This window comes from Musca domestica, unplaced genomic scaffold (assembly GCF_030504385.1).
Source record: "Musca domestica strain aabys unplaced genomic scaffold, Musca_domestica.polishedcontigs.V.1.1 11, whole genome shotgun sequence".
In the NCBI taxonomy this organism is placed as follows: Eukaryota; Metazoa; Arthropoda; class Insecta; order Diptera; family Muscidae; genus Musca; species Musca domestica.
Genome location: NW_026712133.1, coordinates 10,769,065 through 10,782,286, shown reverse-complemented (window position 1 = coordinate 10,782,286; position 13,222 = coordinate 10,769,065). Strand labels below are relative to the sequence as shown.

General features: G+C 34.0%; 1 protein-coding gene across 1 annotated transcript; it reads right to left on the bottom strand.

The window, feature by feature from the left end:
- Positions 1 to 352: 352 nt before the first annotated feature.
- Positions 353 to 658, bottom strand: LOC131807102 (component of gems protein 1-like). The gene has a single exon (XM_059132118.1). It carries the CDS (start codon positions 656 to 658, stop codon positions 353 to 355), a length of 306 nt encoding a protein of 101 aa, XP_058988101.1.
- Positions 659 to 13,222: the final 12,564 nt, after the last annotated feature.

The window sequence follows — 13,222 nt, the reverse complement described above, 5'->3', positions numbered from 1 at the left end:
ATCCAATACGGTGGTATGCTTTAAATATTTCACATTTTACTTTCTCCTTGATAATTTTATACACATGTATAATTAGTTAAAATAAAAAAAAACACTGCAGGTCGTTTCGCCAACGCACTTCTTCTTCTTCTTCTTCCCATCTAATTTTAGGTATAATAAGTTTGAACATATCAAAATCTTCGGGGATGTATGTAATCACTATAATTCCTTCATTTTCACAAACTTTGATTGATTTGTTAATTCTCGTTTTGTTTTTCTTTTACTTTGCATATTTAAATTTAAAATAATAATTCTCAGTATATAAATGTTAACATTTGTGCAATTTTAAATATTCCATAAACCCTCTTCGTAGCTACCATCGGGGATAGGGAGGGTTGTTGTTGCCATTGTTGTATCCATTGTTATATCCGTTGTTGTATCCATTATTGTAGTAGGCACCGTTGTTATAGTACTGGCCAGGAGCTTGTGGCGGCACATAGGTGGCTGCCGGTGTGACCACTACCACCTCAGCTCTTGGAGGCGGTGGGGGAGGTGGAGGATAGTATGGACGATTCCAGCCGGGAAAAATATCAATTTCGATACCTGGGCGATGATGGTGATGATGATGGCGATGGCGATATGGATCTTCATAGCCATAGGGCGGTGGTGGTGGTGGCATATCGCTAAAGAAAAACTGCGAAAAATATTTGTCGTCCCGGCAACTTTTTATGATGGGACTTCCGAAGAACTGCTGCCTCAAAATATCCAAAATAAACTGTATGGTAAATCATTTTATTGTTTCTAAACGAAAATGCTGATAATGTACGGCTTACTCTGATTTTGATAACACACCGCCAAAAAAGCGAAAACAATCCCCCCATTGTCTAAAGCCACATACGTTGAAGATATTGTAATGGTTAGGTACAGTGGTTCGTTTTGACAAAGTACGAGTTGGAATTTTGTTAAATTTGGAAAAAATGAAGTATTCATATTATGTTTTTAATTATATTAAAAATAATATATTTTTTACTATATCTGTTTTGAAAATTAAATGGGATCTAAAGAAGCTCTTCTATCAACAGAAGGTTTGTTATGCATGTCCCCATGGACATAATCTCCATTGCAATAATGGGGATTATGACTTTTTTTAAATCAAAAAGCGAGATAGATCCATAGGTACTTTTGAGGATCTTCATAGAATCATATTCTAAGTCGATTTATGCATGTCAGTCCGTCTGTCCATGTATTCTTGTGAACAAAATGCAGGTCGAATTTATTATCCGTTTGAGATGTAATTTTCCAAACAACATTTGTTTGGCCCAAGGACGAACCCTATTGAAATTGGTGATAATCGGTTCAGCTTTGGATATAGTTCCCATATCTTCAACGGGCTTCGGGTTAATTGTGCGCCAAATGACCCATATCAGTCCATATATATATATATATATATATATATATATATATATATATATATATATATATATATATATATATATATATATATATATATATATATATATATATATATATATATATATATATATATATATATATATATATATATATATATATATATATATATATATATATTCTAAGTCGATTTAACGATGACCGTCTGTCCGCCCGTCCCCATATAACAGTACCTCCCGATATTCGGTATTTTCATGATTTATGCCACATTTTTCACGGATTTGTCTGAAAATTGGTATTTGTACGTCATAACGGATCCCAGTTCATGTGGCGAGACATTGCATGTATAGGTCCACGCTTTGGTATAGCCCCCATATAAAGGTACCTCCCGATATTCGGTATTTTAATTATATTTGTCACATTTTTTCACGGATTTGTCTAAAAATTGGCATTTGTTGGTCATAATGGTTTGTATAGGTCCACGCTTTGGTATAGCCCCCATATAAAGGTACCTCCCGATATTCGATATTTTAATTATATTTGCCACATTTTTTCACGGATTTGTCTAAAAATTGGCATTCGTTGGTCATAATGGTTCCAGCTCCGGTGGCGAAACATTGCATATACGGGTCCACGATTTGGTATAGCCAAAATTTGTAATTATAGGTCCACGTTTTGGTATTGTCTCCATATAACGGCAACTCCAGATATTCGGTATTTTAATGATTTTTGCCAATTTTTTTTCACGGATTTGTCTAAAAATTGGTATTTGTAGGTCATAATGGGTTCTAGCTTCTTTGGGGAAACATTGCATGTTTAGGTCTACGATTCGGTACCTCCCGATATTCGGTATTTTGATGATTTTTGGCACATTTTCCCATGAAAACTTGGTATATGTGGGTCATAATGGGCTCTAAAGTTTCCTTTACCCTAAGGTAGAGGGTATTAAAAGTTTGGCTCGGCCGAACTTATTGTTTTTTACTTGTTTTTTTTTTTTTTAATTTTCAAATTTCTTCCAATTGTTGAGGGCAATCAAATTTTGCCCGAACTTACTGTTTTTAATAAGTTTTTATAAAGTTTGTCTTTCTGCTTGTGACTTATTAAAGTAATAACCTAAGGCTCCACTCAGTATATATCTCTCACTTACTCAAGAAATAGTAGAGTATGACAGATTGTTGCTTGTATTTGCTAAATTATTGAAACGGGAGGGACCACAGTGCAATCAAATAACTCTTTTGAATATGTTAGATTTTTGGTAAACATGTCAACAATCGATCATCAATGTGTGTGTGTACCTACACTGATAAGACTCAAATGAGATCTAACCAGGTGATTCACAGGAACAACGTATTTCACATTTTCATAAAAAAAAACAAAAGCTGTTAACTATTTGGACATTCAGTTGTCTATTATTTTCTTTATCGAAGTTTCACCTTACTTTTAGAGATAAGAACAAAAATAAAATTTATTGATAATAAAAATTATTTTCGACTCGTCTAATATGCGTAATATTTTGTGATTCCCTTAAGAATTCGAGTTTTCTATGTAAAATGTTATTTTTAACTTATTATAACTCATACGATTGCAGTGGTCAAAGGCCGAATTTTTTTTAAATATGAGTATTGTAATCTCTATTGTTTGAAGTATTACTCAGGACTTTACCCCAAATCACTCCCCACTCCAGTGGAGATTTTACACCGATTTAAATTGAAAAATATATCCCCCAATGTGTACTGTTTTGAAAAAGTTGAAGGTGTGATTGAATAATCCAATATTTGAATCGGATATGCAGATTAAATAGGTTTCTAATTAAAATTCTACCCGGATTCCGTAATGACAAATTAAAAAATAAATTAAACTACATCTTTTAGAAAAGTTTTCTACTTTTTGCGAGCTAAAGGTGAGAAATATGGATGTGTTCTAGAAATTAAATTTTTAAAACAGTAAAAATCGCCCGGACCTGCTATATGATTTTTACATCTTCCACCATGGGAAGGAGGGTATGATAAATATGTCATTCAGTTTGAAACACCTGACGTAGAGCTTTGAAATTTTACATCGGATTGGTCTAAAACTTAAAATTCTTAGTTCGTAACTGTATTCTCCAACCGATCTCACTGGTATTTTCAATTATAAGCGGAGCACGTTTAAATCCAGATACTTTTATATTAAAATATTTCCTTTTGCTAATGGTAGAGGATATTTTAAGTTCGGCCCGGCCGAACCTAATGTTTTTTTTTTAATTGTTATCATGGCCCATGGTACAATGAATACAAGGTAATTGCCAAAATATTAAAAACGTGAAAAATGGAGCAAAAGTCAAGGCTTCCTTGTTACCTCTGTAAATATAAATATTTAAAGATATATTTCGTTTCAAAACTGGTCAATTGCAATAATATAAATTATATGTAACTTCCGCCATACTATAGAGGATATATTAAGTTTTTCATTCTTAATTTCTTTTTATGTCAATTTTACCATGCCCGTCCATTCAGACGAAATTAAATAGATTTAACATAGATATCTGTTAGGTCCCTATAATTTTTGGCCCTTACATAAATGTACCGTATATAATGGTATCTTCCGATATTCTGTATTATGTCGATTTTTCACGGAATTATTTCAAAATTGTTATTTAGAGTTCACAATAGACACAACCGTCTCTGGCAATTGGCTACACAGGTCCACGCCTTGGCATAGCCCCCATATAACTCTTCCAACCGGTATTTCGTTATTTTAATAATTTAAACATTATTGTTCCAAAATATTGGAATGTATTAAAAGTTTGGCTCGGCCTTTTTTATACCCTCAGTCAAATGACTACAGAGGGTATATATCATTTAATACGACCAAAACGTAGGACATTCGATCTAGCAATGTCCGTCCGTCTGTCTGGCTGGCTGGAGCGCACGATAACTCTTAAAGGGAGTACTCGATTTGATCCAAACTTGGCAAATTGTAGTATTATTGTTAAATTTAGATCGAGTTCGGATGTGTGTAATATCGGTCCACTCCTTCTGGTATCTCCCCAAAAAGGTCAAAATGTTCATAGAAAATAATTTACCGTATAGAACAGGGAAGAAAACTTGCGAATCTCAATATATGTATCAGTGCTAATTCACGTGCGAAGATGAGCAATATCGGTCGCTCCGTTATGTACCCCCTCCGCAAAGGGGGCCAAATGAACATTCAATTCTCCTCAAAATTCACGCATCCCAATGTTTCTACCATCACAAGATCTGGTGTGAAGATGGTAGATATTCATTCACTCCTTCTGGATGGATAAAATTTTGAATGACCACGAAGCTTATAAAACGCGAAACGAAAATCCCATTGTTTTCAAACTCGCCACATCCCAATATTTCTGAACACAAGATCTGATGTGAAGATGGTATCTGATATATACCACTCACTCTGGAACTTTTCCACAACGGGTCAAAATATTGAACAATGCATGAAGCTCACAAAACGAGAAATAAGTATCTGCTTTCTTTCAAACTCTGCACATCATAATATTTTTATAAGCAGAAGATCTTTAAGGAAAATGGGATATATCGGTTTACTCCTTCTAATACCTTCGCCACAAAATGATCAAGAACGAATTACAAAACGTGCGTAAAATGTTCAATAAGCAACCGATTCCCTTCAAATTTCATTCATCCCAATATTTTTACTAACGCAAGATTATAGATATCGGCCCAACCCTTCCGGTGTCTTCTCCAAAAACGGTCACAATTTTCAATGCCTATATCTCTCATAACTTCCGAAACATATTACATATAAATATTTCTCTCAACAGAGGTCTGAAGTGAATATGAAATTTTTCAATCTACTCTTGTAGCTTTCCCACAAAAGATTAAAATTATTCGAATTTAATAATATTTTTATCAGTATTAGATTGAAATGGAATCTTTCGATCTATTGTATCGGCTACCTAGCATATATTTCAACTTGTTTTCCAAAAATTCTTGCATATCTCTTATAATGCGAAGAACGAAGTTGTCGTTATAGTTCAACTCTAGCATATTGTGATATTTATTTATATCAGACTTAGGTCAGGTACGAAATGTACAATATTGGTCCATTACTTCGGAACCACACCAGGTAAAAAAATTATTTTAATAAACGGACATAGGCTGAGGTAATACATCTGTCGACAATACCGATTGATACTTTTCAATTAGTTATTTGTTTTTTAATACCCTGAAATTTCGTGGGGTAGGTACCAGAAGGAGGGAATCAATCTGTCCTATCTTAGACGTATATCAGTTGTTGATAGTTTTTTGTTGAAGTGTTTTGTTTATTCGAAATATCAATTCTTTGCGGGAGAACTGCTAGAAAAAGTGCTACGATATCGCTAGCCATACTTTCAAAGAAGTTTCATACCAAATTGACGACAAGTTGTTATTTCTGGTGATCTACAATTCAAAACGTAATTCCATCTATGTGAAATGGAAAAGAATTACAATAAATACAAATGTATTAACAAATATTTTAAACAACAAAAAATTTTAGAAAGCATCGTGGCACAGTAATACTTCGAAAATTCAAAATGGTATAATTAAAATTCCTTATAAATTGTTTTCAATAATAAAATTCACAGCATAAATTCTATTTCCACATTTATTTATTTTGAAATGAAGGCGAACAGAAAAAAGTAGTTTTTAAGGTACAAAGTTTGTTTCAGTATAATCGAAATAAATTCTTTGTCTACTTAACTAAATTATAAATTAAATATTATAAAGTCACTAATCCACATATGTCCATTAGAACTGGTATTCGCTTAAGGATTGTGATAATGTGCTGGTGGTGGTCCGGGTGGAATATAAACTTGAGCCGGTGTTGAATAAGCAGGAGGCGGTGGAGGGGGTGGGTGATGAGCTGGTGGCATTACCACAACTACAGGATTTGGAGGAGGTGGTGGTGGATGATGATGTCTGCGACGCCATGGAGGTATAATCTCAATCTTTATTCCCGGGCGGTGATGGTGGTGATGATGTGGCGGCGGAGGCGGTGGTGGACAGCCATGAGGTGGTGGTGGCGGTACCATTGTTAAACGATTTATTTCACAAAACACGCAGTTAATTATATTGATCTGAACCCGTTCAAGTCTTTAATAATACTGTGGGCTTTAAAAAATTATTTTATTAATATACGTTATTTCTGTTATTATCAGAGTAACCTGGAAGAATCGACAAGCACAATGTACCATAAAACTCTTATCGCCAAAAAGGTGATAAGCTGGCAATATATTTCCAGATTTGATATAAAACGGAAAAATAAAAACAATGCAGGTAATCGATAAGCATTCCATTGAAACAAACAATTTGAGGGTACGTTGTTATATTGGAAGGTGGAGGTAACATTGGAAAATAACTTCGCAACCTATTGGAATGGGCAAATCAATAAGTTTTACAATGTGTGTCAACAACATTTCGACCATACAACAATAATTAATCTAAAGGCAGAGGCTACATTCGATGCGACCAAACACGTGATATCTCCATCTGAGGTAAATGTTTTCAACGATTAAAAATTTTCCACGGATAAATCACAACGTCAAAAGCAAATATTAAGAAAAAGAAAAATGCCTCGAAATTGGAATACAAATTGTATCAACAATTGGCAAAAAGTACTAGGAGACTTCATGTTAATATCAATGGCAAAGGTGTGAGTCATTAATTCACAATTTATTTAATAAACTTATCAACAATTATGTATGATCCATTTATGCTACAAGGGGTATGTGTACACAATTTTGGGGAATTTGTTTAAAGAAAATCACACACTTAGGGCCTTAGTGAGGTTTAAGAATGAATTTCCACAATATTGGTCATTGGACTTCACTTTTTCGAATAAGGTTAAATCAAGAGTTACTGAAAAACGGTTGCTTTATCTACGGATGATTAATCTTTTTTTTTTTTTTGGAACTAGATGACGTTGGATTGGATAACGTCATAATGCAAAGCCATTTGTCAATTGAATTCCGGATCATTTCTTGCATTTCAAGGATACAATCAGCAAAGACACGACAGACGGATGGGTGAAATCACAAGAAAAATTCAAAAAGATTAAATCTGTTGTTTTGAATAACTGTTTCATACGATTATAAAACAGAAAGTTCTACTTCAAAATTACAATCTTATGCTGCTTAGATTTCAAATCACACAAATTTCAAATGGAATTATTTCTCACAAATTCAAAGAGTAGTAATTTACATTTTTTCTTATCGAAAGTAATACTTTTAAAATAGATTCAACAACTACAGGCAGAAAAGAAATGTTTCCACAAGTGAAAATGTATCAGCCGGTTTTGTCGACAGATGTACACCCTCAGCCTAAGTCAGTTAATTGAAATATATTTTGACTTAGCTTATGATTATTCAAAATGTTGACCCTTTACCGAGGAAATGTCGTAAGAGTGGATCAATATTAACCATTTCTAAACTGAACTAACTCCGATATGAATATACAACGTGCACGACTTGGACTATATTGACTTCACTTTATATGAGATATGTGGTATATTTTTTTAAATGTTAAAATATGCATGAGGCACCAGATATACTGATAAATGTGAAAAATTCCATTCGTGGACCGGTAAATTCCGTTAGATTTCTATTTCAGAAAAATATTTAAATACATCAAGTTTGAAGAAAATGGGCCGATATATCCCTTCACCCTTACTACAAATATTAGGATGTGTGAAATTTGCAGACCATCGTATCCCATTTTATAAGAATTTTGACCATTTGTGGGGGAAGTACTTGATAGAGTGGACTAATATTGTCTATTTTCGCGCTCGACTTAGCACTGACACAAATATTAGGATTTTGCAAAATTTGAACAATATTGTATGATCCTTTTTTTCTATGACGTAAATTATTTTCTATGAAAAATTTTACCTTTTGTTAGGGAGGAGTGGACGGATATTGACCATCTCCGATCTCGATCTAAGTTTGACAAGATTATTATGATGTACCAAGTTTGGATCAAATCGAATACTCTCTCGAGAGTTATCGTGCTCGCCAGCCAGACATACAGATAGATGGACACCCCCTGACCGACTCCAAATGTCCTGAAACAGATAAAATTATTGATAAGGACAAATTAAAAAAAAATCGAACATTTACATCCAATTTTATGCGAATTCATAAATTCCATTTTCATCTCAGGTTCCTGTTTGAGCGAAATGTTTAAATGTATCAAGTTGTAAAGAATCGCTGACTTATTTCACAAGTTATGACAGATAAATGAATTGAAAATTGCTACCCTTAGTGGGTGAGAAACCAGAAGGGGTTCGCTGATATATTATCTTCACAACAGATATTGTGTTAGCAACAATTTTTGTATGTGTGAAATTCGAAGAGATTGTTTTTCAAAATCTTGAACCCTAAGTGGGGGAGGTACCAGAAGAATTGCTCCGATCTCACCATCTTTATAACAGATCTTTTGTTGATGGAAATATTTAGATGTACCAAGTCTGAATGGAATCGGATGTTTATTTCGCGTTATATGAGCTTCATGGATTTTCAAGAGTTTGACCGTTTGTGGGGTAGGTTGAGTCTATTTTGTATATTTTCTTGAATTCCATCACGAATAACTTTTTTTCTGGAAAATTCTCATCAAAATGCCTATGTACGCTTGTAAACAATAATGAGCTGTCACTGGAATAATTTTAACAGCTGTCGGACGAGTGGCTTAGAAATGACAACAGTCTGAAGTTGGTTGCAGTTTTTTTATCTCACCCTGTATAGCCTCTCTAGCCATATGGCTGAGGGTATAAAAATGTCCATATCGACAATTTGTGAAATCTTTATCCACTATAAAAACAAAATGCTAAACAATAAGTTTGTTTGCAAAACTATATATGAAACCTTCAAAATACTGCAATTTGTTGGTACCTTTATATGGGACCTATACCAGTTTATGGATCTATCTTCGCAAATGTTGTAGATAGATTATACCTATGTAGAACTTGAAATTTAAAATTACATGTGGTTTGGTTTAAAGTTATGACCAGAACCTTAATATACCAATAACAAGAAGGTGCCCTTGTATGGGGTCAGTGCCAGTAAGAGGAGCAATCTTTAACATTTTTGTAGAACCCGAAATGTTATGTACACATGGTTTGGAAAATACAAGATCGAAGTGAAATTGTTAAAACTTTAGTGATTTGAACGGGTTTTATTCTTCACTTCATTTACTTGTCCCAACAGGTCGAAGATGTTTAGCGGTTTCAGTATTACGGTTCGGCAAAGTGATTCACGAACAACCCATGGGTATTCATCATTTGATACTTGGTTTTTTTTAAAAAAAAAAATCCGTTTTAGGACATTTGTAGCCGGCCGTCTGTCAGTCCGGCTAGCTGACTTCTAATATCGTAACATTATTACCTTTCTTAGATTGAGGAGATGAGCAATATCGGCACCTCTTTAACAAAAGGTAAACATTTTCATAAAAAATAATTTACCTCATAGATCGAAAAAGGTTCATTCGATTTTGTGCAAAAGTTGTATCAAAATACATGTATCAGAGCTAAGACAGGTTTGAAAATGCCCCACAAAGATTCAAAGTTTTGAATTTTAACTTCGTAGCATGCTAAAAGGTCAGCGATTCCCTTCAAACTTGATACATCTCAATATTTCTATGAAACAGAGTTCCGATGTGAATATGTGATTTATCGACCCATTCCTTCATGTACCGCCCCACAAGCGATCAAAATTTTGAATGATTCTAAGTCTCATAAAGTATAAAGTAATTATCGATGTTCCTTTTAACTTCACACAAAATAGTAGCTGTGTAAACATGGTACTTATCTCCTTCTGGCAACTCTAACCCAAAGTGGTCATTATTTTGAATAAGTATAACTCGCATAAGATGCGAAACAATTCAGTTATTTTCTTCCAACTTCGTGTATCTCAATTGTTATATCAACCATAGATTGAATAAAAATATGGAATATGTTTGGCCTCTCCTTTTGGTACCTCCCCTACAAAAGATCAACATTTTAACAATATAGGCTTGTTATAATCATTTTTAATCATTTCAATGATTTACTGAAGAGTGTATTGTTCCATTTTATGCCCTACAAAAGCTCCAAAGAAAACAAGTAAAAAAGAATCTAAGTTCTAAGCCGGGCCGAACTCTTAATACCCACTGCGATCTTGAAGGAACATAAAACAAATTTCCAAAAAAAAATCGTAGAAAAATATCTCTCAAATGGTACCCTTTATTTGGAGAATATACGAAGGCGTGGTCCATCATAAGTAATTTTTTAGCATAGACTGAAGTAGCGATTTCGAGCTTCAAATACGAAATTTGAAACAATACCGGTGAATAATCCCACTAAAATCATCGAATATCGGGAAGTACCGTTATAAGGAGGGCTATAATAAAAGGTGGACCAACATGGTACATTTTCTAACTTAACATGACTACTGCCAAAATACACACGTGTGCAAAAATTTAGCACCGACAGACGGACATCGCTAAATCGACTTAGAATTTTACGTTGACCAAGAATATCGTGGTTATAAAAATCTAAGATATTAAAACGCACGATCCAGGCGGCCAATTTAGGTCGCCAAAACGCGAAATAACACGACCGGGAAATCCACGATGTAAAAATTTTATTGTTTTTCTGGCTGTATGACATGTGGCGCCATCTTGATGAATCCACATGGTCTCCACATTAATTTCTTCAATTCTACGCAAAAACTGCTTATCGTTTCATAATACCGATTTCACCATTGCGTTCTAGTTGGGACACCGTTGAGATTTGATTGGGCCAAAAAGTTTGTTGCACCTCGAAATATTGGTCCAGGACATAGGATGTTATATTTGGATGTTCATATCTCGCTGAGCTGTGTCGATTGTGTAATGTCAGTTTGTGACCACGCTATAGGTCGGGCTTAGGGCTCAATCCTTATGGATATTTTTTATCGCAATATTGTTATGGGTTCAAATGGACCAAAAAACAGAAAAAAGTGCTCAATTTGCAGTAGCTCTATAGTCCAATTTTTACACCAATCGATCCGGGATTTGCATGGGGTAAGAGTTTAGGGCTGGGCATAAGCCTACCAATCTGGGTGGTCATCGAATAATATTTAGACGTTAATATTGACAATTGTTTTTCCAATAATTCGAAAAAAAATTTCAATTCCAGCGAAATCAAAAAGAAACGAAAAGTTCACTCCTGACATTGATGCTGATATCGCATATATAGCAAAATACTCATATATAATCTCATATATCAAAGAAGGGAATGTTAGTTAGACACCTTTTTACGAAAGAACGTCTATACGGATTTTGACATATTTTTATCGCATACGATTTTTTCATTTCGACCTACATTATAGAGAAGTACATTTTTTTCTCTCTACAACACTACGTGTTGGTGGTATTATATACAGGTCAAAATTATCGTCCGATATTCACGAAATTTGCTTGCTATTTTGGGTTAAAATGGACCAACACCCTAAAAAATGTCTATACTTTGCCCTACATTTCTCAACTAATGTGACATGATTCAAAGACAAGATGGGTCATTTTATTGTTGCTTTGATCCAATAGATGGCGTTGGCAGTAGAAAAATATGGTATGATATGTCGCCATATCGTGACATAGCATTATGTTATAATTTAACAGAGCTGACATTTGTTGGGTTTCTGCTGACTCTTATCAGTTTAATGTAAAATGAAATGCTCTGGAATAGATTGTTGAGACCATGTTAATCATAACCGATACTTTGCTCCGCTGTTTTCACCATTTTTCGGCGATTTCAGTGAAACATATATCTGTAATATTTCCAATGAATTCTTTGCATATCGACGACAATAAATTATTTCTATTGCCTGATCGAGGCATTATATAGCCAAATATCGTTGGTTTATTTTAAGAATGAAATGAAAATAAAATGTTCAATATGCATGAAATTGTTTTCGAAAATAGAAGCTTTTACTTTCAACATTTGTTGTAATTATGCAGTGGATATATGATGATGGGTCCAGTCCGACTATAGCCTTGCTACTTGTATTTCATATTCATAATTGTATTCATATAAAGTATATACTTCGTTTTTAGATGAATATCTCTAAATTCGACACATACCACTTGTTATGCTATTGAGGTTGGAATCCTTTTCTATGGAAAGTGTAACTATAAATATTATTTTTTGCACTACACACGACTCTTTAATAACATGTTTTGCAATAATTTCTCAATTAGGTTGCATTTAAAAACAAATTTTGAAATTGTGTGTCAAACATACTTGCACATAATCAAACGTATGTACGAGTATCGTACATGAATCGTTTATGAGAGTATTTCAAATGCGTATGATATATGTATGTACATCTGCATTTGCATTTGGAGGTGTTTAAAATTCAATTAAAATCTGTTGACCTCTTTTAAAGTTATTTACATGGTGCCAGGGCCATTCAATTGAGTTAGCATTACATTTTTGTGCTGCGCCATGGATTTGAATGGCATTGACATGCTGATGATGTTGAATAAATAACAATTTAAATTGAAATGTTTTTGCGCTGAAAAGAAATTTTAATTTTATGCGAAAATGAACGGATGCGGTTACATGTGATAGGTGAAGTGTATTTGTCCTGCCGTTGGAACATGCGATAAATTAGGGAATGGTATTGGTTGGTATATTTTTCTTGCATGCGACACATTTACAGAGCGACAAAGCACGGAGATCTCGGTGGTCATCGAAAACTGCAAGCATAAATACAACAATATCATATTCCTCTCGTTTCTAGCTAGGGAAAAAAATTATGAATTGTATATATTCCGTATCTTTGTTCCATCATAGACATTTC